Source organism: Rhizophagus irregularis, chromosome 21 (assembly GCF_026210795.1).
Source record: "Rhizophagus irregularis chromosome 21, complete sequence".
NCBI classification, from domain to species: domain Eukaryota; kingdom Fungi; phylum Glomeromycota; class Glomeromycetes; order Glomerales; family Glomeraceae; genus Rhizophagus; species Rhizophagus irregularis.
In genome coordinates this window covers 2,423,069-2,448,108 of record NC_089449.1, presented here as the reverse complement: position 1 = coordinate 2,448,108, position 25,040 = coordinate 2,423,069, and the positions used below count along the sequence as shown (strand labels likewise).

The following is a 25,040-nucleotide window of genomic DNA, read 5'->3' as shown; positions in this document are numbered from 1 at the left end:
AAAAGAGATAAAGCAAGCTACTAAGACAAACTTGTAAACTCCCCGACTCAATGAGTAATCCGTTCTTTACTTTGCTTAGGAGTTACTCACTTTAAAAACGCATCTCTCTTAAAATCTCTTGAGCCACTTTGCACTCATCTAGAAACCAATAATGCTTCATTCAGTCATGTCTTCCCTTAATGTCTTCTTAGAACTTCTTTTTCTTTCTTTAGGTCTTCTCTACTCCTATTCAATGCGAAATTCTTAGGAGAATTATTAAAAGCTTTCTAGTTCTTCAGTAACATTCTGATCCAATCAATTACGTAATATGATAATGATTTTTTTCTTACCAATACCCATTACTCTCATATATGAAAAAATACAAAAAAATACCTCATATGGAGCAACAATAAGAATAATTTTTTTGTTACTCTTTCCCTTTTGTATTTTTTTTAGAGATGGTATTTTTTTTTAAAGTATTTTTTTTAAAGGAAAGTTGAGGGTATATATATTATGTATTTGTAAAAAGAGATTTATTATTTATCGCATATGCGAATAAAAGATTAATACAGTGACGTAATTTTATCGTCGCTCATTAGCCGCAATAGATGAAATAGAGCCTGTATCGCCTATCGATATTATCAATTCGACTGATATATTAAAAAGTGCTGTTATAGTAGATTTTTTTTCAAAATTATATAATAAAATTTTATTTTTAGAAATACATGTTTAATAGTATAAATGCAATTTCCAGAATTATTTTAAATAAATAAACAAACTTTGCTGTAAAAAATGAATATATACTATTATAAATAACCTAACATATCTTAACGATGTCATTTAATTAAAATTGTTTTCTATAATAAGGATGTTCCTTCTTAATTCTATTTCTTAATACTTTTTTAAGAATTTTACCAGACGAACTTTTAGGAATTTTGTCAATAAATAAAATACCACCACTCAATCTTTTATAAGGAGGAACACGTTTTTCAACATATCTTTTAATTTCTTGTTTTAATTGATCAGATTCAAGAACGTTTTGTTTTAACGAGATATAAGCGGCCGGACATTCGGTTGCTTCTTGTTCGGCGTAAACTCCGATTACAGCTGCATCATCAATTGATTGATGAGAATTTAAGATTGATTCTAATTCTGTTGGTGAAACTTGATGACCCTACGGAGAAATTTGAAAATTAAGTTTTGCGTGAACATAATAACGAAAGAATCAAAATATTTTTATTTACCTGATATTTAATCAATTCTTTGGAACGATCAACAATATAAAAGTTTCCTATTACGAAAGAATATAATTAGTATATTGTTGAATAAAAAATATATATATATAGTATATTATTTAGAATTCAATCACTCACCAAATTCGTCGACTTTTGCTATATCACCTGTGTGAAACCATCCTTCGTTATCAATGCACGCATCGGTTGCTTCTTTATTATTAAGATAACCTTTCATGACGTTTGGACCACGAACGCAAAGTTCTCCCTCTTGATTGTATCCAAGTTCTTTTCCTTTTTCAGAAATAATTTTACATTCAACATTCGGAATAGGTTTACCAATAGATTCAATGGGGATATTTTCAGCATATTTAACAAAATGAGTAAAAGAATATTCAGTTGCACCATAAGATTGTCTAATTGGTACAAACATTCTAGCGAATGAATCAGCTAATTCTTTACTTAAAGGAGCAGCACTACTTATGCATGATCGTAAACTTGATAAGTCATATTTTCTTGAAATTGGATCTTTAACTAATGACATAGCAATCGAAGGTATAAAATGAATTACATTGACTTTATAATCTTGAATTGTTTTACAAAATGTTGGCAAATCAAATTCAAAATTTGGTATTAAGACAACTGAAGCTCCTTTAAGAAGGGTTAAATGAATGAGCGTAATTATTGAATATACATGATGTAAAGGCAATACGCCGATAAAAATAGTACTTGAATTAACATCATCGTTATTACACCCAATTTGAGCTAAATTAGTAACAATATTAGAATGAGTTGTTTCAACTCCTTTATTCTTTCCAGTTGTACCAGAACTATAACTTAAATATGCTGTAGTCGATTTTGCATCCTCTGGTGAATATTCAATGGGATTTACTTCTCTTTCAGATTTGAGGAATGAATAGGGTTTAATTTCTTCAATTTCTTCATTACCAAATAAAAATATATTTGATCTAGGTATATTTACTGCGTCCGCTGCTTCAATCGCTTTTGAAAGAAGTGATGGAAATACAACAATATATTTTGCTCCAGAATCTTTTAACTGATAAGCAACTTCTTCAACTGTATACTTTGAATCAACGAATGTTACTATTCCTCCTGCCGCAATCGTACCAAATATAACAGTTGGAAAATCGACCTTAAAAAATAATTCGACATATTTTTAGCACTTTACCAATTATATATTTTACAATTAATGAAACTTTCATACCTGATTTGGAGAAAATATTGCTAAAACATCTCCGCGATTAAATCCTGCTTTATCAATTAATCCAGCCGCCAATTTTTTGGTATCACTTCTTAATTTATCAATAGTTAGTTTTTCACCAGTTATACCGTCGATAAATGTTGCATCCTCATTCGCTTCATTTATCAAAGCTTGGTAAACTCCTTTCACAGGAATATCAATGTTCGTTGTTGATTTGAAAACCATCGTGGAATGTGGATGATAATAGGGGTTTTTTTTTTAAAAAAAAAAAATTGCGAATTTAAAACTTATTTAAATATTAAAATAACGGTTGATTTTTCATATTTAATAAAAAATCCAAAATCAGTTCAGTCTAGACGTTAAACAGAAGTCTCATTCAGATTAACATTTGAATATACTTCTTTATTGCATTACCTTTTCAAGAGTTTCTTGGCAGAATAATTTCATATTTAATACTTCCCATGTTTAGAAATATTTAAATATTTTCTTTGTAACATAATTTAGAAATTTCCAGTTTCTCATTATTTATCGATAGATGGTGATGATTTACGAAGTTCATTAACAGAATGATACTTTCAAATATAGTAATAGTTAAATGGACTTTGTAATCTTTCCTTATTGTAACCTGCTGTGTAACATGCTGTTTAAATCTTTGTACGTTATCACTTATTTGATCACGCGTTGATAATGTGGTAAAATAAGTAGTGATGCTGACATAGTTTTAGCTATTGTTAAAATCTGTAATAAAGTTTAAACGATATTTTGTTAAAAACCTATGTTTAAAGTTATGTATATATGCATTTAATATAGAATAATAACAAAATGTAGAAAATTTTTAATGAAATGTCTCATTGTAATAAAATTAACTTTTCGGTGATAGTAAGCTCCACGTATTGGAGTCTACTTCAACAACGTTGGTTTTTTGCTTTAATTATAATCCTGTTAAAACCCATCAGTTAAGTAGTTTGATATAAAAATAAATGGACTAATATTATATATTGTTGTTGTATGAACACGTTATGCTTAACATTTGTACACTAGAACTATTAATAAAAAAGTAATCAAATTCACTGTAAAAATTAGTTTAATTATTTCTTATAATTGTATGAAAAAAAATAATTTACGTTTGCATTATCATATTCAGTTTGTCGTAGCAAGATCGTTTGTCAATAATTTTATTTCATTCATAAACTAATCATCCAAATCCGCTAGTGACTTGTTTCAAAAATATCATGACCTACAACAAATATTTTAATAGTTTAATACTTTTTCTTGCAAGTATATCTGAAAATGGTTTGACAGTGAAAATATTTCATATAAGCGGGATTAATGACGAGGACTTCTAATTATATTTAACATGTGATTAATTCGCTGTATCTGCTGCTGTAAAATCTACCGATTTCTCCGCCCTTTTGTCATGGATGACTCTAAATGCTGCGGCTAAACCGAAACCTACCTATGGTAAACTAGTTTCTCCACAAGCCTGAAATCCGAAACTTCCGATCCTTCCAAACTTCCGAAATTTTGACAACTTCTAAAGCTAAATTAGCTTATTTCATAACGCGCACAGAAAGCGCAGTAACCGCAATTTTATTTATGCGGTTTAAATATATCCGGTTTCTTTTTTACGCCCAAAATTCGCGTACTAGGTTGGAACGCCTTCTTCTAGTTGATCAGCGGGTTCTCATGTAGCCTCAGTATCTGGGTATCGCTCCCACTTAACCAGGTATTGGTGACCTTTCCTAATGCGATGCCGTAATATCCTCTTATTACTGCGGTAGGTCAAAATCATTTATATGGGGGATTTACGCTATACAAGGTAATACATAAATTTAGCTAGATGCAGCATTTGGACGAAATTACTGAGAATTGTGAAAATCAAATCATATTAACATTTTTTAGTTTTTTTTTTTTTATTTTTTTTTTAAAAAAAAATTAGGTTTGGTCAATGTTTCAGGTTTCAGAGAATACGGGGAAGTCTGAAGTTTCGGAATTTGACCTCAAAAGGCAAAATATTTCGCAAATCACAAACCAGTTTCGCCTTCAACATTAGTGGCTCGTCACACGACTTTTCATGTTAATTTTAAAAGATTTATTTGATTTATTATTTGATTTTGTTTATCCCCTAATGTTTCAAGTATAATAATATAAATCATTTCAGGAATTATTATACTATTGTATTGTATATAACAATAACATGCCTTATTAAAATTTTATCGTTTCAAAAAGTATTTACATTTTCTTATTAACATGTCAATACTTAATTCTGATCCTCGCGTTTGGTTAGAAAAAGCAATTGCTGAAAAATACCTTAAATATTATGAATATAATGAGTTTGATAATATAGAAGCAATCAGCCATAGTTGTTATGGAAGTGTTTATCGTGCAAAATGGAAAGGTATTAATATGGCTCTAAAATATTCAGATAATTCGACTATTGAGGAATTCGTTAATGAGGTAGTAAAGTATTTTTTATAATACAGTAAATTTTATTTAATATAAAAGATTCTTTAATTTGGTTTAAATTTTAATAGTTACGGTTGCAACTAGAAGTTCATTATCATGAAAATATTATCCGATTTTATGGAATCTCAAGCAAACAAACAAATAAATATTTGCTAGTTATGGAATATGCTGATGGCGGAACATTGCAATCCTATTTGAAAGAAAATTTTAAGAAACTTGAGTAGGGCGATAAGTATCGATTAGCTCTTCAACTTGCAAGTACTGTATCATGCATGCACAATGAGAGAATTGTCCATTGTGATTTGGTAATGTGACAGTAATTTTTTTTTGTCTCTATTTTTACTTTACCTGTATTATATAATTAATAAATATTATTATTTTAGCATTCACAAAATATACTTGTTCATCGTCATAATATAAAGCTAGCTGATTTTGGTTTATCAAGAAAAATTAATGATTTATTAACAGATGCGCGTGGTGTTATTCCCTATGTTGATCCACAATATTTGGATAGTATTGAAATCAAAAGCCTAAATGAAACTTACGACGTTTATAGCGTTGGAGTTCTTTTTTGGCAAATTTCAAGCGGTTACATTCCTTTTGAAAATGTAGATTATGATGCAAATTTGATTATGGACATTAAAAAGGGACGGAGAGAATATGATGTCAAAGATACTCTTATTGAATATAGTGACCTATATAAAAGTAAGTATAATTAATTATTGGGCAGAGACGTGACGAATATCGGTCAAGACTACCCAATATTCAACGATATTTCCTAAAAATTTCATATATATGTCCCGACATATCGTTATATAAAGGTTTGACTGTATTTAAATTTTCCAATATCTTTGATTTTTTAATAGAGTGCTGGGAAAGTGATCCAAATAAACGACCTACTATGCAAAAAATTGTCGAATCTCTTGAAGCAATAATTTTTGAAAACAAGAAGATCGATGATACTACTTTATACGTGGAAAATAAATCACAAGACCATACAAGCGCAAGTTGTACAAGTGATTCTACAAATGACATGCCTAGTGATGATTTTAGATTATGTTTAAATCAGTCAATGGAGGAAAATGTGCGTAATTCGGATATAATAAATCGATTAGAAAATATGTCAATATTATCTAATAACATAGAAAACACTAAAATATGGACAAGAAAAGATATAACATGTACCTTAAGAAACAGACATAGTCTAAGTAACTATATAAAACAAATAAGTCAGAGATCGTCCGATATTAGTGTTGATAGGGCAATAAGACGGAGAATGTACCGACGAAACCTGAGATTGTATAGGGCTGGTCTTTTTAATAGGGTTGGTATTTTTAATAGGGCTGGTCTTTTTAATAGGGCTGGTCTTTTTAATAGCTGGTTTTTTTAATGGGGCTGATCTTTTAATGGGGCTGATTTTTTTAATGGGGCTACGTTCTACTAAAATCCGACTGTTGGAACTGAATGAACTTATAATAAATGGTTCAATTAATAATCCCAAAAAATACACTGAGGTAAAATTGGAATTTCTTATTGCAGTTATGACTTACGAGTTTCGTTGTTTGACTTAACTGATGAGTTTTCTAGATTAGTAACGATTAACATGTTAACACACCCGTTTTTTAAGCAATGTTCAAGTTCATTAAAAGAAAATTATGTTCACGCTTGCTAATTTAATACTTGATAATTGTTTTTTATTCATTAATTTAGAAAAGAAAATATTTTAAATTACTCGGCACAAGAGTAATTGTTTTATCAGGCTTAGATAATTAAATAGAATTTATACAATACGTTTAACATAAATCATCAAATAGCAAATCCTGATAGCAAAAATTTAATTCACGTATTTTTAATAAAGATTTGCATAATTGTAATAAATATTTAAGTACCGTATATATAATAAAATATTTATGTTTCATATGAAAATTTTATGAATCGAAACAAATTCTAAAAATTGTATTGATATTGCGAACCAAATTTGCAGAGTAGAAGGTTGGAAAATGTAAAAGGTCTTCTCAGAGTCGCCAAACATGGAAATGGATTTAAAATTTCATAATGAATTTCGGGACCTTTTCGATTAATTCCAAAAAAATTTTAATGAGTAATATACTCAGCCAGTCGAAAAACTTATGGTACATCGAGTAAATATAATTGGATGGATTGAATGTAAATTACATCAAAGAATTTTTAAATTTTAAGCCGGAATTTTATGGTCTCTTTATTAAGAAATTTCAAGAGGTAAAGTAATTGGGTATGATTCTCGGCTAATGAATAATAATAAGTATTCTTTTATCTGACCGTATTCGTTTGAATTATTTCGTATCGAAGATCAAATAAAATTAAGAATTTATCATTTTAATTATTATTTGCTTTTGTTTAACGTCAGGAATTATAAAGTTTATGTAATCGTTATTAAAAGTCATTAATAATATGTTCTTATTTACATATACTGTAGTATATAACGCTGCAAATATAATATGTATATATATATTTTATTCTAAATACACGTATTTTTTTTAACTATGAATATTTTGAAAAAATAAAAAAAAATTGGATGAGTTTTTTAAAAACCTTCGTAGTTCGTATTAAATTAAATCAAATATTATATGCATTTATAAGAAACACTTTTACTAACACCTTTGAAATTTTCTTGTAGTATTCCAAGTAAAATCATCAAAATTCAAAAATCTATAAAGATAAAATCATATACCGAATAGGAAATAGGTCCGAAAATAGGTAATAAAAAACCACAATACAATAAAGGATCGAAAGAAGTAAATATTGCTAACACTAATTATAGAAAGAAAGATCTAGCAGTAAAAATTACTGCTGTTTGAAAAGGGCATAAGTAATTCATTAATCCATTCTCGCGGTGCGAGCTAAATTATTACAATATACCGCATCGTGGGTAACATTTATTCTTATCTTTAACCTAGTACAGCGAGTGTATCTCATCTGATGATGTTATCTGTTCAGTCAAAGAAATTAATGCTTGTCATAGAAGAAAAGCTACTTCTGGATACGTAGATTTCGGTGAGAAAATCGGAAAAAATTATGACTTTTAACGAAACATTTCTAAAGTTTCGTGCCTTGACATGGATTTCGCTATTTTTTAGCAAAGCGTTTACTAACGTTTTATTTTTTATTTTTAGGCAGTTGGTTTCTCGGTGGGTTTCTCTAAATGTGAATTTTGGTGAGCGAGTACTTCCGTTTAACAAACTTTTACTAACAATTCGTTTTTTTCTTTTTTGTTCTTTGGCTTTTTCTTTGGCTCTTTGAGGTTTCCTTATTTTTTGCTAACGTTCATTTAGAAAAATGTTTATTAATGGTTTGAAATCGTTATTTAATAAAATGATAATATTTGCATATTTTTATCAGTGACAAAATAAATGTTTTTGATGTATTTACTAAACAAAATTAATTAAATTTAAATTTTTGATGATTATTGATAGGTTAAATAACGATCCTCAAAAAAAATTTCCTGTATTTACCTATTATGAGAAAATAGAAATTGTTAATAGTGTGCCAAATTTTTATTTAATGGTAAAGAAGACATAGCCAATTCCTCCTTGACTTTACCAATAACAAAGTTAGAATGCTTGCTTAAGTTGGTTATCAAGTGAATTAAAAAAAAATAAAATAAAAATAAAAAATAAAAGAAATAAAAGAATAAAATAAATAAAGCAAGTAATTCTCCTAAAACAAACTTGTGAACTCCCGACTCAATGAGTAAACCGTTCTTTACTTTGCTTAGGAGTTACTCACTTTGCAAAATAAAAAAAAACGCATCTCTTTTAAAATCTCTTGAGCCAAATAATGCTTCATTCAGTCATATCTTCTCTTTAATGTCTTCTTAAGACTTCATTTTTCTTTCTTTAGGTCTTCTTTCTTTAGGTCTTCTCTACTCCTATTCAATGTGAAAATCTTAGGAGGATTATTGAGAGCTTTCTAGTTTTTCAGTAACATTCTGATGTTAAATAAGTAAATAAAAATTCTAGTAATCGATTACATAATATGATAATGATTTTTTTCTTACCAATACCCATATGAAAAAAATACAAAAAATACCTCATATGGAGCAATAATAAGAATAATTTTTTTGTTGCTCTTTCTCTTTTATCAACATCTAATAAACTCTATATTTCTACATAATATACAGAGTGATTTTTTAGCAATAGTATTTTTTTTTTTAGAGAGGGTATTTTTTTTAAAGTATTCTTTTAGAGGAAAGTTGAGGTATATATATACTATGTATTTGTAAAATCAAGTAAAAAGAGATTTATTATTTATCGCATATGCGAACAAAAGATTAATACATAACGATAAATGTCGCTTCATTATCGCCTATCGATATTATCAATTCGACTGATATAAATAAACTATTAAAAAGTACTATTGTAGTAGATTTTTTTTCAAAATTATATAATAAAATTTTATTTTTAGAAATACATGTTTAATAGTATAAATGCAATTTCCAGAATTATTTTAAATAAATAAACAAACTTTGCTGTAAAAAATGAATATATACTATTATAAATAACCTAACATATCTTAACGATGTCATTTAATTAAAATTGTTTTCTATAATAAGGATGTTCCTTCTTAATTCTATTTCTTAATACTTTTTTAAGAATTTTACCAGACGAACTTTTAGGAATTTTATCAATAAATAAAATACCACCACTCAATCTTTTATAAGGAGGAACACGTTTTTCAACATATCTTTTAATTTCTTGTTTTAATTGATCAGATTCAAGAACGTTTTGTTTTAACGAGATATAAGCGGCCGGACATTCGGTTGCTTCTTGTTCGGCGTAAACTCCGATTACAGCTGCATCATCAATTGATTGATGAGAATTTAAGATTGATTCTAATTCTGTTGGTGAAACTTGATGACCCTATGGAGAAATTTGAAAATTAAGTTTTGCGTGAACATAATAACGAAAGAATCAAAATATTTTATTTACCTGATATTTAATCAATTCTTTGGAACGATCAACAATATAAAAGTTTCCTATTACGAAAGAATATAATTAGTATATTGTTGAATAAAATATATATATATATAGTATATTATTTAGAATTCAATCACTCACCAAATTCGTCGACTTTTGCTATATCACCTGTGTGAAACCATCCTTCGCTATCAATGCACGCATCGGTTGCTTCTTTATTATTAAGATAACCTTTCATGACGTTTGGACCACGAACACAAAGTTCTCCCTCTTGATTGTATCCAAGTTCTTTTCCTTTTTCAGAAATAATTTTACATTCAACATTCGGAATAGGTTTACCAATAGATTCAATGGGGATATTTTCAGAATATTTAACAAAATGAGTAAAAGAATATTCAGTTGCACCGTAAGATTGTCTAATTGGTACAAACATTCTAGCGAATGAATCAGCTAATTCTTTACTTAAAGGAGCAGCACTACTTATGCATGATCGTAAACTTGATAAGTCATATTTTCTTGAAATTGGATCTTTAACTAATGACATAGCGATCGAAGGTACAAAATGAATTACATTGACTTTATAATCTTGAATTGTTTTACAAAATGTTGGTAAATCAAATTCAAAATTTGGCATCAAGACAACTGAAGCTCCTTTAAGAAGGGTTAAATGAATGAGCGTAATTATTGAATATACATGATGTAAAGGCAATACGCCGATAAAGGTAGTATTTGAATTAACATCATCGTTATTACACCCAATTTGAGCTAAATTAGTAACAATATTAGAATGAGTTGTTTCAACTCCTTTATTCTTTCCAGTTGTACCAGAACTATAACTTAAATATGCTGTAGTCGATTTTGCATCCTCTGGTGAATATTCAATGGGATTTACTTCTCTTTCAGATTTGAGGAATGAATAGGGTTTAATTTCATCAATTTCTTCATTACCAAATAAAAATATATTTGATCTAGGTATATTTACTGCGTCCGCTGCTTCAATCGCTTTTGAAAGAAGTGATGGAAATACAACAATATATTTTGCTCCAGAATCTTTTAACTGATAAGCAACTTCTTCAACTGTATACTTTGAATCAACGAATGTTACTATTCCTCCTGCCGCAATCGTACCAAATATAACAGTTGGATAATCGACCTTAAAAAATAATTCGACATATTTTTAGCACTTTACCAATTATATATTTTACAATTAATGAAACTTTCATACCTGATTTGGAGAAAATATTGCTAAAACATCTCCGCGATTAAATCCTGCTTTATCAATTAATCCAGCCGCCAATTTTTTGGTATCACTTCTTAATTTATCAATAGTTAGTTTTTCACCAGTTATACCGTCGATAAATGTTGCATTCTCATTCGCTTCATTTATCAAAGCTTGGTAAACTCCTTTCACAGGAATATCAATGTTCGTTGTTGATTTAAAAATCATTGTGATAACAGGTCATTCAAGGTTTGTTTTTTTAAGTGGAAATAATTTTTTTTAAAAAAAAAACAAAAAGAGAAAGAAGAAAATTGAGCGTATTTATAACAAAAACAATTTAAGGAGAAATGGTAGCAAGGAACAACTATAATGGAATGCAAATAATGAATAATTACATTTCGTTTTTAGTAATATTTGAAAGTATTGTAATCTTTGAAAACAAAAAAAAAAAATTTTTTGATTCAAATGTCATATATAGTTTAAATCCTCCACCAATCTATCAAAATTTCCGATTTTTTGTTTATATTCTCCTTAAATTTCAATGTTTATTGGTAATTCGACTCGTGGTATGGATTCGAACAATGAACAAGTTTATCCAAATCTGCTGTAAATAAATACAATGGATCAATTATGTGATTATATTTTAATTATGTCAATCATGTTACATTATTACGACATAAAAAATATTAGGAGTTTACACATTTATTACATATAGCTAGTTAGGCCCAGTATTTTGTTGATTTAAACAATCGGACAATTCCGAAAGAATATGGAACTCATGGAACTCAGAATTATTATATAAGTAAAAATATTTATATCAGCAGTAATAAATGATCCCCCATAATGCCTATTATGAGATGTTTTCATTGAAAAATAAAGTTAAAGTATTAAGAATGATTATTGATGCATGATTTGTAATTTATCTAATTTATGAAACCAGAAGGTGATTATGTTTACTAAACATATCGTACGCTTTCGGTTCGGTTAAATTTTTCTTTAACTGATCGACAGTTGTCCATTTTTACATAATGATAGATTCTCTTTACTAAAAATAGGAAAATACTTTATTTGGAAATCTTAGATGGTTAGCTTTAATATAGAATTAAAATGATATCAAATAAACTAACTAATATTAGTTAGAATTATGTCCCGTCTTATATCATTATCTCTTTATCTCTCTGTTTGGAACTTTCGAGAGTTAAAAAAAAATTTAATCGAAAATGTAAAATAATATCTATAGGTATAAGTATTCGTATGAAGACGTGTGATTATGATAATTATAAATCAAACCATTAAATAAATCTTCACAAGTCGGTTTGTATAATTTAAATTTGAAAGTCAGGATCATTAAAATGACCGGAAAGGTAGAAACCTCAAATTATTACGGACCAATGAACATAAATTTATAGTAGTATACCTATAACATAAAGTCAATAATCATAGAACAATCGGTACTACTCTCAGTCTTTCAACACTTGCTGCACGCGATATTAGAATTGAATTAAGGAGGGGGGGAATTATCCTTGCATGGCAACCAATCCATTTATTACGAATACTGGAATAAAGGAATTAGTGCGTAAGAATGATATGACGGAAGTAATATTGTTACACGTAATTTTAACTAATTAATATTATAGTTCATGGAATATTAACTATAATAGAGTGAAATTGTTATTTTTTTTTTATTAATCTTTTATTGGCCGATTTATTCTTTTTTTTTTAAAAAAAAAAAGTTACGGAGCGATATTCGCGATATTAAGAGCAATAATTTTAATACTAAAATCTATGTAATTTTAAGATCTTTTATTTTCAGGTGTAATCGATACGATGAAAGTACCATGTTTAATATTGGAATGGAAAGGCGTTTGGCACTCTATCAATTAATAGTATTTGATACTTTTAAATGTTTTTCTAAATATAGAAAAGATTATATCAATCAGCCAATTAATTGTATTTAATATCTGTTTGTGTATACAAATGAAAGAATATATTCTTGATAGTATTATACGGCAAATAATATTTATATGATACTCCGAAATATACAGTACATAAAAGGTTAGAATCGAAATGTTTATCTCGTTATATTGAACTTACCAATAAAATGCATCAAAATTTTATAAATATGATAAAATTGGGTTAGATCCTATTAATTTTATATTATGAATGTTATTGAAAAGACCGAAAAGGACTTCTTATACTTTGAAGTTTAATCGGACGATATAATATTAACCACATGCGAATCATGACTCAGAACACGCCCAGATAACTAATCCGATTGATAAAAATAATCTATTGATCATTCTTTAAAAATGGGAGACTATCATATTTTTATTTAGATGGTCAAGATAGGCTTTCGGCAATATTTGAAAAAAAATGGTGATTATTAGAAAATATAAGATTACTAAGGAATTCATACTATTTATTAGAAAGATATAAAATTTTTTATAAAATGTTGAATTTCACTAATTACCGAAAAGAATGATATAACAAATATGCCCAAGCAGATTAAAGTACAGGATATAAGATATTTTGCTGGAAAAAGTATTATTCAGTGGAAGTAGATAACTATTAAATATCTGAGGAGAGTAAAACTTTCTTAGGAACATTCATCATTTATCATGTTAAATATCGTATGATATAGTGTCATTGAAATTTTACTCTGGGCACGCGAAGGTTGATGGACATATCTTCAACATTTTCGTCTTTCTCTATAATATGTGTAATAAAAAAATATATAACACAAGCAACTTTCGGTGCTTGGAGGCAACATCTTACACATAAAATCTTTTCGCCTTAACTCAGTATTTTTCTTTTTAATGCTCTGACTGAATTCATCTTCACTGTCAAGAATACTTTGTAAGAACATTATAGGAAACAACAAATAAAAGAGCGAGTGCTGAGGAAAAGATCATGGTAGTCCCTTACGAGGTTTCGCACCCAACCGATCATTTATTTGTATTTATATGAGGGACTGAATCGTGGCTTCATCGAAGTGATTATTCGTGGTATGAGTTGTCGTAGGATATCTGCGTTTGACTCGCTCGTGAATTTTTCGTCGTATTTCAATGTGAATTCGGGAGGCATCGTCTTGAAGATTATCTTCATTTCAGTCTATAAAACATTTTTGGCTACACTGTTGACCCGTAAATCTCGTATGATATCTATTTCAATTAAATAGATAAGTTGAATTTGAATTTTAGATTCTTTCTTAAAGAAATTATAAATATTACGCATACGAACCTTCGGTCGACTAAATAATCTGTCATGGGAATATGATTACGATAATGTGGCATTTTTAATTGTGTTTGGAGAGACTGTAATCTTATATATATACTATCTAGTGCTTTCTTAAATGTATGTAGATAATCTTGTATCTCAATTATGGTCCATTCATTACATATTGTGTGTATAAGATAACTATTTACTTTCATCATCATACTCGAGACCAATGCTGCTCATCCAGTCCGACGTTTTATTAGTTGACGAGTATCGATCGTTCTTTTGCAACCTTTCGTTCTCATTGCCGAATGCTTGGTTAATTTCCATTAGGCATTGCATTTCTCCTTGTAATCGCCGAATTTCTAAGTATGCATCATCTTTTTTTTTAATTATTTCGCTGATCTCATCATCATCCAAGTACATCATTTTATCTCCTGTGTCTGGATCGTACTCGTATTGAACGAACTCCCCATTTTGAATTGGATCGGTATCATATTTGGTTTCGTATATGTTATTTTTCTCTTAAAGTTTGTTCTATATAAAATCGCTCCATTTTTTATAATGAATAAATTGGAAGTATTTTTTTTTTTTACTGTTTGTTTTCAATTTGGATTTTGCATTCTTTTTTACGATTCTATTTTATACGTCCAATCTGGTGTTTCATTTGGAGGTTACTTGCGGTGAAATAAATTTTATCGTTAAATTTCGTTCTCGCTGCCTATCATCATCCCACTATAGATCCATCATTTCAAAACGGTTTAAAAATTCCAACTTGAAACCGATAAAATAACTTCACCTCTAATATCTTTCCATGCATGATATGTCTGTAACTAAGGATATATGATGCTGAGATATCGGTTGTCATCCATTATTGAAGAAGTTCTTTATCCGAGAAGTTTCTGATCAATGATCTTTTTCCTTACGTAACTGGATGTTGTAACCTTTTCTGTAAGTATATTAAGTAACAGAAAATTTCCTTGGAAGGACGACCAAATTTCTATTGGTATTTTGTCTCCTAATAAAATTCCTCTGAATTTTTTTTATTCGTATCCATTAATATAAATTCCTAAGAAATGATCTTGATACCCTAAGAAAATTTAATGAATATATTAATATTACATAAATACTTCCATTTTTTTAAAAACAACTGAATATAATATATACCTTGTTCGTTACCAATCGAACATAACACTCAAATACACAGATTCTAATTTTTAAATCACGAAAACCATTAAATTAGATAAAATTTTGTTGGAGTAATTTTATAAAAAAAAAAATAAAATAAAAATCGAATATTTACAAATTCGGCTCATATCCCGTCTCCATCAGTTGAGATCTAGTCAATCTTGAAGGCTACTTTAAGTCTTTATAATGTGAAATATCTAATAGCATAATTGTATGGAATATAGTTGGGTAACGACTAACGACAAATCATGATCCAATAAATTTAGAATGATTATTTCGCTTCCCTATAAAAAATTTTCGGAGAAAACTCCGATAAATGATCATTTTTCAAGTATGATTCCAAAAAACTGTTAAAAGCTCGTCGAATTTTTTTTATTCTTCGTTAATTTCATCATTATAAGTCTCCTACATGTCAATGCAATAGAAAAAAAATGAGTAAATAAAGTTTGTACAATAGAAATCTTTTATAATTCAAGTACCAACCTGATAAAGTTTAATCAGAAACGCCATTGGGCGAACTAGTCTATTACAATGTTATTATGCAAGCTTGTTCTCTTTCATCTAAATCTATAGGATTTTCAATAACAGCTTCTAAAACATCTGTAGTGTTTAAGTATGAAATCAGTCCATGAACTTAATCTGAAAATTAAAAAAAAAATAGTACTAACATCAAGTAAAAAGAACAGAGCCTTCCCTCGCGCTTTCTATTCATCAATATGATATAAATCTTTTTGTATTCGGCTTTTGTGAGTTATTTTTTTCGTTGTCTTTTAAGAAATAATTTCTTCAATTCACCACCAGTAGCTAACGATCTCATTGTAAATTCTTCTGTTTAGGGTTCACTTTACAGTTTGACACACAAGAAAACACATATGTTGGAAAAATTGTTGAACTTCCCACTATATGACGTAACTGAATATGTGTTACTCAGTCCTTGGGATATATATCTCTTCTAATAATGGATAAAATAATTATTAATTACTAGGTGTAGGAAAATTAAAATATTTTTGAATAAGTCAAATATTTATTTTACCATTATAAATAAGAAAAAACCATAAAAAAAATTAAAGTTGATAATTGTCTGACGTTATTTTAACAAACTTCACACCCTTGTTGCTCTGCCAATTATTTTAAAAAAAAAAAAATTTTCGAGTTTGACTTTATGTATATATATTATTTGAACGAGGATTACGTGAATCATATGATTTCACGTGCTCAAATTATAAATTTAGATTTAAATGGTAACTGGTAACTGGACGGGATTTTCTAAATATTTCACATAATGTTAAAAGGAAAAATCTGTAAAACCAAAATTTAACCAAATTTAGAATTAAAAAAAGGAAATTTTTTCCGATTATGAAAATGAATTAATTACCTTAACATCTATATTCATAAGAGATTCAATTATAGTAAAAAGATGATGAGAAAAAATATTTTAGGAATGATCACTATGGGATAATTTGATATAATAATAAGGAAATGATGACGATCGGGATAATATATAAATAAGCTGACATAAACGCACGAACTTTGTGAAAATAAAAATAAAAATAAAAATAAAAATAAAAAAACTAAAAAAAAAAAAATTTAAGCAAAATAATCTTTTTTACTTTCTACAAAATGTCAAAAATTGATAATGACGTACTTTTAATAATTTTTGATGAATTAAAAAATGATAATGGAACACTTTTCACCTGTGCTTTAGTTAATAGACAATGGTGTAAAATGGCGATTCCAATTTTATGGAAGGATCCAATTAAAAATCAACAATTTAATGAACAATTACTTGATATTATTAAATATTCATTACCTTATGAATCCAAAAAATTATTATTAAGTCATGGAATTGATATCACATCAAATTTACAATTAAGAAAAAAACCATTATTTGATTATATCAAATATTGTAAATATTTGAGATTTAATAAAATTAATGAATATGCTAATTTAATGACAAAATCTATTAAAGAAACTGATTACTTTTTAATAAAAAGAGAAATCTTTAAATTTTATATAAGCAAATGTTCATCAATCAAATTTTTGGATTTAAACTTTACGGAAAGATATTATCAATTATCACATGATGATCTTATGAAATATCAATTATTGAAATTTCCTGGTTCAATTAATTGTTTCTCTGAACTTATGGAATTACATTGTGATTCAAATATTGATTCATCAATTTTTTATGGATTTGCAGAAATTTGTAAATTTATTCAAAAGATTTATATATATCAATTATATGATAATCCTGGATTAATTGAATTAATCAAGGTTCAAAAAAATTTGAAAAAATTCAAATATACTGCAAGTAAATTTATTAAATATAAGATAAATGAATTTACTGGTATTGGTAAAGCTTTAGAAAATAATTCTGAAACTCTCCTTCATTTTAAAGCTTTAGATGATTTATATGGTAATTGTTTTATTCCAGGGGTTTTTTCAAAATTTAAAAATTTAGAAAAATTAATCTTATTTAGATTATGTTATTGTTTTCAACAATATGAATTTGAAGAACAATTATCTTTTACTTCATTTCCTAAACTTAAAGTTATTCATATTCAAGATGCATCAATTTATACTGTTAAAAAAATTATTGAAAAAACTGATGGAAATCTTATTAAGATTGCAATTTATGATATTGAATATAAGAAAGATTATGATAATAAACCTTTTCAAGATCTTATTCAATCAATTTATAAAAATTGTCCAAATTTAAAATTTCTTAGATTAGAAATTAAAGATGAAATTTTGGAAGATTTTGAAAAATTATTAATTACTTGTAATCAATTAGAAGGTTTAGTTATAGAATCTTGTCGTTGGAAAATGTATAATAATTATAATATTAAGAATTTATTATTATTATTGGCTAAATCTTCTCCAATTAATTTATTTAAATTTAAATTTTATTATTATTGGGATTTTGATCAAATTTCTTTAAATTTATTTTTTGAAAATTGGAGAGGAAGAACACCATTAAAATTTTATATGGTTGATACGGATAAATTTTTATCGATATTCGAAAATTATAAAAATGAAGGTATTATTGAAAGATATGAAGATATTGAAGATATTTATTTTAAATGTTTCGAATGGTAAATTATTAAGATTGGAAAAAAATAAAGAAATATTGCAAGTATTTATCGCATGTTCACGTGACACAAATACGATACATATATGAGATAATTTTCGTTGCGAACCATATAATACTCGCCTGATTCATGTAAAAATATCACAACTATATTAAAACTATATTAATGGTTAAACTTTAATTAATTCAAGCAAAATTTATTATTACTATTTATTAATATTTTTATGTACGTATATATACGTCAGTTACGAAAACATCAAATACAAATTTTATTTAAATACTTTATTTAATTCATCTTTACCTTCATATATTAGATTTGTTAATTCTTTTGCTATCCCTTCTCCTACTTTATAATCTTCAACAATTTTAGGAATATTAATCTTACCAACCCTATTATTAACTTTTGCAAAAGATTGATATAATCCCATTTTATCATCATCATCCAACCCATCAAGAAGAACATCTAGTAAACTTAAATATTTATTTTCAGCAAATTCTTTCTCAGAATCATCAACTCCGCTATCAAAGCAATCCGCTACCATGTCTATTAATTTTATCCCTCCTTTGCCAGTCGATTTTCTATAATACTCGGTAGCTATGTCACTATTTTGTTCAACAAAAATTCCATTTTCATACATCAACCCAAGATTGTACTGAGCTACATGATGTCCTAAATCTGCTGCTTTTTTATATAATTTATATGCTTCCTTCTTATCAATTTCAGTACCAATTCCTTTACTATGACAATATCCTAACATAAATATTCCCTCTTTGTATCCTTCTCCGGCAGATTTCTTAAATAATTCAAAAGCTATTTGGTAATCTTGATCCACAACTTCTCCTTTCCTATACATTTGAGCAACATTATAATGAGCATTACTATGTCCCAATTTTGATGCTATTTGAAATAATGAAAATGCTTTTTGCTTATTAATACTAGTTCCAATTCCGTTATAATAACACTCTCCTAACATATTTATTCCATTTAAATATCTTCCTTCAGCTGATTTCGTAAAGAATTCAAAAGCTAACTTATAATTTTTGTCAACTACTTTACCATTTTTATACATACGAGCAACATTGTATTGAGCTATATTATGTCCTTTAAATGCTGCCTCTCGATATAACTCAAATGCCTTTCTCTTATTAACAACGGCTTCAATTCCTGAATTATAGAATTCTCCTAGTAAAAAAATTGAATTTGAATCATTTTGGTTATCTAATAACCAATCAAAAATTTCTTTTGAATTGTATTTATCAAGAATATCTTCAATATTTTCCCCATTAAAAATAAAATAAACTATTTCATCAATTATTGGAATTACACTATCATCTCTTCTAAAATTTGCATTATTGATTTCATTTATACTATTAGAAAAAAAATTCGAATCTTTAATCTTGCCACTATTTGATACACTATTGTCTGAGCTATCTGTACTTTCGTTTTTCGTTACTTCGATTGTATCTTTAATTTCAAATTTATCAACGAGAGAAAAATCTGAACTTCTAGTTTCATAATTATTTGAAATCATATTATCCAAATTATTTATTTGATCATTGCTTTCTTTTTCTTTTTCCGTTACTTCTATTACTTCTATTGTTTCTTTTATTTCAAATTTATCAGCGATAGAAGAAATATTCGAATCTTTAATTTCGTCAACATTCGATATAATAAAGGTGATGTTGTTATCTAAGTTATCTGTTTTGTCGTTACTTGTTTTTTCTTGTTCCCTTATTTCTATTGTTTCTTTTATTTCAAATTTATCAGCGACAGAAGAAGAATCCGAATTTTTAATTTCATTAATATTTGATATATTGTTATTTAAATTATCCTTTGTTTGTTCTTGTTCTATTAACACTCCTAATTCATTTATAATAAATTTACCAATAGAAGAACCGTTCGAATTTTTATCTAGATTTTCTAATGCTACATTTAGTTCACTTGTAGGAAATTTAATATCAGAAGAAAATGGTGAATTTTTAATTTCATTAATTTCATCGCTATTTAATACGGTGTTATGATCCTTAATGGAATTATCTGTTTGGTCTGTTTGGTCATCATTGGTTGATTTATCAATAAATTTTTTTAATCGATTAAGAACTTCTTTCATATTTGGACGATTATCTGGGTTTCCATCCCAACACTCTAAAAACAAAATAGAATAAAATAAATAAATAATTGAGAATGTAAAATGATAATGAGGTTGATTATTGTAATGATTATAAACAATAATGATTATAATATATATATATATAATATTTACCTGTATAAAGTTTAGAATAATCTATAGGTGTATCAGGAATAATTTTTTCTCGAGTACCTTGTGAAATATCCAAGCTTAAGAAATAACCTTGTTTTTCATTATTTGCGAAAGGTGGTTTACCACTGGATATTTCCCATAATAATACTCCAATACTATATACATCACTCTTTTTATTTAATTTATATTTACTGTTTTCAATCTTTTTTGGATCAACATAAGGAGCAATACCGAATAATTTTGATGTACTTTTGGATGACGCTGATACTTTTTCGATTCTTTTTGATAATCCAAAATCAGCCAATTTGATAGCATCTTGATGAACCAATACATTGTTAGAGTGCTATTATAAATGAAAAATAAAAGGAATATAACATAAATATTAATAACTTAAAGTTATTTCATAATTCAACACATAACCACTCTTACACGCTCAGTAATCACGTGACGTAAATATAACGACACAGGAACGGAACAAACCTTGTGTAAACCGAAAAAAAATAATTAATACAGTATAAATAAAATAAAATTACCAAATCACTATGTACAATTCCTTCATCATGTAAGCATGAAACTGCGCAAGCCAATTGGTAAGCGATTTCAAATCTATTATCCCAAGTAAGATCTTTCTTCAAATACTTTCGAAGTGTACCATGATTAGCATATTCCATTACCAATGAATAATGTTTAAATACGTTTTGTTCCCCTTCAAATACCGTAATCCCGTAGAAACGAATAATATTATTATGATAATCAACTTCGCGTTGAAGTTCCAACTAAATAATATAAATTGAAATGAATGTATATATATAATATATAGTAAAAATTATAAAGATTAGAAAATTACCTCTCGAGCGAGTTCTTTTGCAGTATCATTGTTTATACTATTAAAAGTTTTTAAAGCAAAAATCTGGTCCGAATCTTTCCAATTTGCACGGTAAACTGTTCCAAATCCACCCACACCAATTTTTTGGACATTACTAAAATCCTTATACTCATAAAATTTAAAAAATTTTTTAGCAATGGCTTCTTTAATCCATTCATTTTTATCGGACATGACGAATAATAATAATATTTGCTACTGCGGTAGGATGATAAAATATTATTTTAATATACGATGAGTAAGATGATAAATATTATTTAATATACGATGAATAGGATGATAAAATATTATTTTATATACGATGACTGAAAAAAAAAATTTTCAAACTTTATAAGCTTTGAGTTTTCATTTATTAACGTTATTAGTTTAGTCAATTATGCATGTTTGATGAGTACCAAACGTCCTAACGCTATATTATAACTTTTATTGATTGTTTCTCGAGGACAAAAAAAAGGGCGTAAAAAAATTTTTTTATTGTATTATTTGCATATTAATATTTAAATTGTGGAACAATATATTATTTTCTACTATATTTATATTAATACAAATGAAAATATTACAATCAATTAAAGATGACTATTAATGTACTGGTGATAAGACTCCCATGATTCAAGAGAACCTACTTTCTTTGTAAATAACCGGTAAATTCAACACCTATTTTCAATGGGCTTATCAACTAAACTTTAAAAACTAGTTTAATACAAGTTTATGTAGTTTCCTATAAAACCATTTACAGAAAGGTTTAAAATCACATGATGACAATCTTAACTTTTTCCAATTATGCATGTAGACAGCCAACTTTATAAAACCCGTTCGTGCCTTTAAAAAAAAAAAAAGAATAATGAAAATGGAATTTAAACGGAGTTTAATTAGCGTCGCCAAAGTGACCACCACGCGTTGTGTCACCGTAGGAACATTCTTTACCGCCATCGTATCTTTTATATCGTTTTTACTTCGGCATATTTTAATTGTTAGTCATATTTATTATATTTATCGTATAAACAACTAGTTTATTATATGAATAATCAAAAACTTTACATGTAAAGAAAACAATAAAATTAATTTACGTTGCATGGACTTTCATGCACAGCTTCTGCTGTTCTTTGAGCGGTTTTTTGTAACGATTCAATTATTTCAACCATTTCTTCATCGTTTTGGGAATTACTTTGAAGTATCTCTGCTACAGCCCCTTCAGCTGATTTCTTAATCATTCCTAAAATTTTTTTGCGATCTTGTTTCTCAATAGCATCTCCAACTTCAGTAAATACATTTTCAGCCTCTTTACACATTTTAAGTACTTTTTCTCTTTCAGCTCTTAATCTTTCACTTAAATTGTTAGAACCTGAATCTTGTTGATTAATTAATAAGTGGTCGTAAGTTTGTTGTGATTTGACGTTATTATTTTTGTTACGATCATTAAAAATATCTCTATCAATGACATCATCAAGCTCTTTTTCTTGATTCTTATTAACTATGTCATTAATTATTCCATTAACCATCGTGCCAATTGGTTTCACTATTTCATTTTTAAATTTTATACAATCTACAACTCCGTTTGTAACAATTCTATTAATATCATTGGAGGAATAATTCGAACGATCAGCATTAGGATCACGTCCTAATTTATTCGTTTGATCATTTTTTGCGTTTTTTGCATTTTTTACATTGTTTTCATTTTTTGCATTTTTTGCAGATTTCAATTTATCAACTACTTCATCTATAGTTGGACGATTATCTGGTTCTTGATTCCAACATTCTAGAAAAGAAAAGAAAGAGAGGTAAGTATTTAACTTAAAAAAGTTTTACAAATCATGATATTACAAATCAAATATTACTTTTTTTTAATATTAAAATAAAATTATATTTACCAGTATAAATCTTAACATAAGATTCAGGTGTTCCAGGAATTGGTTTTTCTCTATTACCTTGAGAAATTTCATAAATTAAACCAATATCATACGCCTTGCCATCATTATAAAAAGGTGGTCGACCGCTAGATATCTCCCATAATAATACACCGATACTGTATACGTCACTCTTTTGGTTTAAGTTATATTTCCGATTTGTAAGTCTTTTTGGGTCGGTATAAGGAATACTAAATGGTCTTGTTTGATTTTTAGATGCTTCTTCAATCCTTCTTGTCAACCCAAAATCGGCCAATTTAATAATATTTTGATGAACTAATATACTTTTTGAATGCTGTTTATAAAATGTATAAAATAAACCGATAAATATTTTAAAAGGTTATTATTATATAAAGAAATAACATTTTTACATTGCGATGCATCCTATAGAACATACCACAATGTAGATGAATTAAAAAAATTACCAAGTCAAGGTGAACCATTTCCTCTTCATGTAAATATGATACCGCACCAGCCAATTGGTATGCTAATTCGTACTTATTATCCCAAGTAAGACGATGAAAGTTATTCTTTAAATAATTTCGAAGGTTGCCACTGTCGGCGTATTCCGTTACTAATAAATATTCTTTCGTTTTGTCTATTTCATTTTCTAATTTAAAAAAAGAAAAATATTATTATTTTTTTTAATTTTACGATCGAAAAATATATATAATTTAAGATAATAATTAATTATTAAACGTTTTTTCAAACCTTTCGTTGTAATCCCATAGAAACCAATAATGTTATTATAAAACTCAACTCTAAGACGAAGTTTAAGCTAATAAAAGTCTTTGTTAATACAAAAAAAAAAAATATTTATATACAAATATTCGACTTATTTATAATTACCTCATGAACAAGCTCTTTAACAACGAGATTGTCAAACTTTTTAAAAGATTTTAATGATAAATATTGGTTCGATTTTTTCCATTTTACACGGAATGTTTTCCCGAATCCTTCGGAATCAATTTCTTGAATATCATTGAAATATTCATATTCGTAATATTTGATACGTTTTTTAGAAATAGTTTTTTCAATCCAATTAATCGAATTTTCTGTATCTGTTTTATAAGACATATTTTGATAATTAAAAAGAAATTACTGTGAAAAAAAAGTTGCGTTTTATTTCGAAAGAAACCTTTTTTTTTTTTTGAGGAATGAGGAAATTCAATATTATTTATAATTTTCGTAATTATAAATAGCGTAATAAAAAAATTTTGGGGAAAATTGTTATCTATTCAAATTCAGCGATGAATGAATCAGCCTTAAGGAAAAAAAAAAAATTTTCTTTTTCGTTATTCCTTTTTAGTTGTAGAACTAGATAAAATTTTTTCATTACGCTGTAGTCAAATGACTATATTTTATATAGGTATATGATCGACACAGAGACGTTTCCCAAAAAAAGCTGTAAATGGATCCTTTTA

At 27.3% G+C, this 25,040-nt stretch overlaps 7 protein-coding genes across 8 annotated transcripts; 2 read left to right on the top strand and 5 right to left on the bottom strand.

Annotated features, from left to right (window-relative positions):
- Positions 1-823: 823 nt before the first annotated feature.
- On the bottom strand, positions 824-2,658 carry OCT59_013952 (uncharacterized protein; the record flags this gene model as incomplete). The annotated part of the gene is made up of 4 exons (XM_066141866.1): positions 824-1,153; positions 1,224-1,270; positions 1,353-2,364; positions 2,437-2,658. 4 exons carry the CDS (start codon positions 2,656-2,658, stop codon positions 824-826), a joined length of 1,611 nt encoding a protein of 536 aa, XP_066001957.1.
- A 2,025-nt stretch (positions 2,659-4,683) lies between these two features.
- Positions 4,684-6,289, top strand: OCT59_013951 (uncharacterized protein; the record flags this gene model as incomplete). The annotated part of the gene is made up of 3 exons (XM_066141865.1): positions 4,684-4,890; positions 5,283-5,604; positions 5,766-6,289. 3 exons carry the CDS (start codon positions 4,684-4,686, stop codon positions 6,287-6,289), a joined length of 1,053 nt encoding a protein of 350 aa, XP_066001956.1.
- A 3,178-nt stretch (positions 6,290-9,467) lies between these two features.
- On the bottom strand, positions 9,468-11,301 carry OCT59_013950 (uncharacterized protein; the record flags this gene model as incomplete). The annotated part of the gene is made up of 4 exons (XM_066141864.1): positions 9,468-9,797; positions 9,867-9,913; positions 9,996-11,007; positions 11,080-11,301. The coding sequence occupies 4 exons, from the start codon at positions 11,299-11,301 to the stop codon at positions 9,468-9,470; spliced, it is 1,611 nt and encodes a 536-aa protein (XP_066001955.1).
- A 3,189-nt stretch (positions 11,302-14,490) lies between these two features.
- Positions 14,491-14,715, bottom strand: OCT59_013949 (uncharacterized protein; the record flags this gene model as incomplete). The annotated part of the gene is made up of 1 exon (XM_066141862.1): positions 14,491-14,715. One exon carries the CDS (start codon positions 14,713-14,715, stop codon positions 14,491-14,493), a length of 225 nt encoding a protein of 74 aa, XP_066001954.1.
- Positions 14,716-16,770: 2,055 nt separating this feature from the next.
- On the top strand, positions 16,771-18,576 carry OCT59_013948 (uncharacterized protein; the record flags this gene model as incomplete). 2 transcript variants are annotated; one of them, XM_066141861.1, is made up of 2 exons in its annotated part: positions 16,771-18,468; positions 18,531-18,536. In XM_066141861.1, exons 1-2 carry the CDS (start codon positions 17,098-17,100, stop codon positions 18,534-18,536), a joined length of 1,377 nt encoding a protein of 458 aa, XP_066001953.1. In that variant the 5' UTR covers positions 16,771-17,097. The 2 variants fall into 2 exon arrangements, with proteins under 2 accessions (XP_066001953.1, XP_025187631.1); XM_025324145.2 differs by having other exon boundaries at positions 17,012-18,576.
- A 157-nt stretch (positions 18,577-18,733) lies between these two features.
- Positions 18,734-21,886, bottom strand: OCT59_013947 (uncharacterized protein; the record flags this gene model as incomplete). Its single annotated transcript, XM_066141860.1, has 4 exons — positions 18,734-20,714; positions 20,833-21,172; positions 21,363-21,605; positions 21,677-21,886. 4 exons carry the CDS (start codon positions 21,884-21,886, stop codon positions 18,838-18,840), a joined length of 2,670 nt encoding a protein of 889 aa, XP_066001952.1. The 3' UTR covers positions 18,734-18,837.
- An 810-nt stretch (positions 21,887-22,696) lies between these two features.
- OCT59_013946 (uncharacterized protein) lies at positions 22,697-24,745 on the bottom strand. Its single transcript, XM_025313278.2, has 5 exons — positions 24,466-24,745; positions 24,328-24,394; positions 24,042-24,226; positions 23,581-23,911; positions 22,697-23,468 (listed from the first exon to the last, which is right to left on the bottom strand). Exons 1-5 carry the CDS (start codon positions 24,691-24,693, stop codon positions 22,771-22,773), a joined length of 1,509 nt encoding a protein of 502 aa, XP_025187629.2. The 5' UTR covers positions 24,694-24,745; the 3' UTR covers positions 22,697-22,770.
- Positions 24,746-25,040: the final 295 nt, after the last annotated feature.

Bases quoted from the DNA above. Each gene is read 5' to 3' on its own strand.
- OCT59_013946 (XM_025313278.2), bottom strand. From the start codon at position 24,693: ATGTCTTATAAAACAGATACAGAAAATTCGATTAATTGGATTGAAAAA. The intron at 24,227-24,327 runs GTTTGAAAAAAC...TTTTTAAATTAG, and splicing joins CTATGGGATTACAACGAAAG to AAAATGAAATAGACAAAACG. The intron at 23,469-23,580 runs GTAAATATAATT...TTTCTTTTCTAG, and splicing joins TTATGTTAAGATTTATACTG to AATGTTGGAATCAAGAACCA.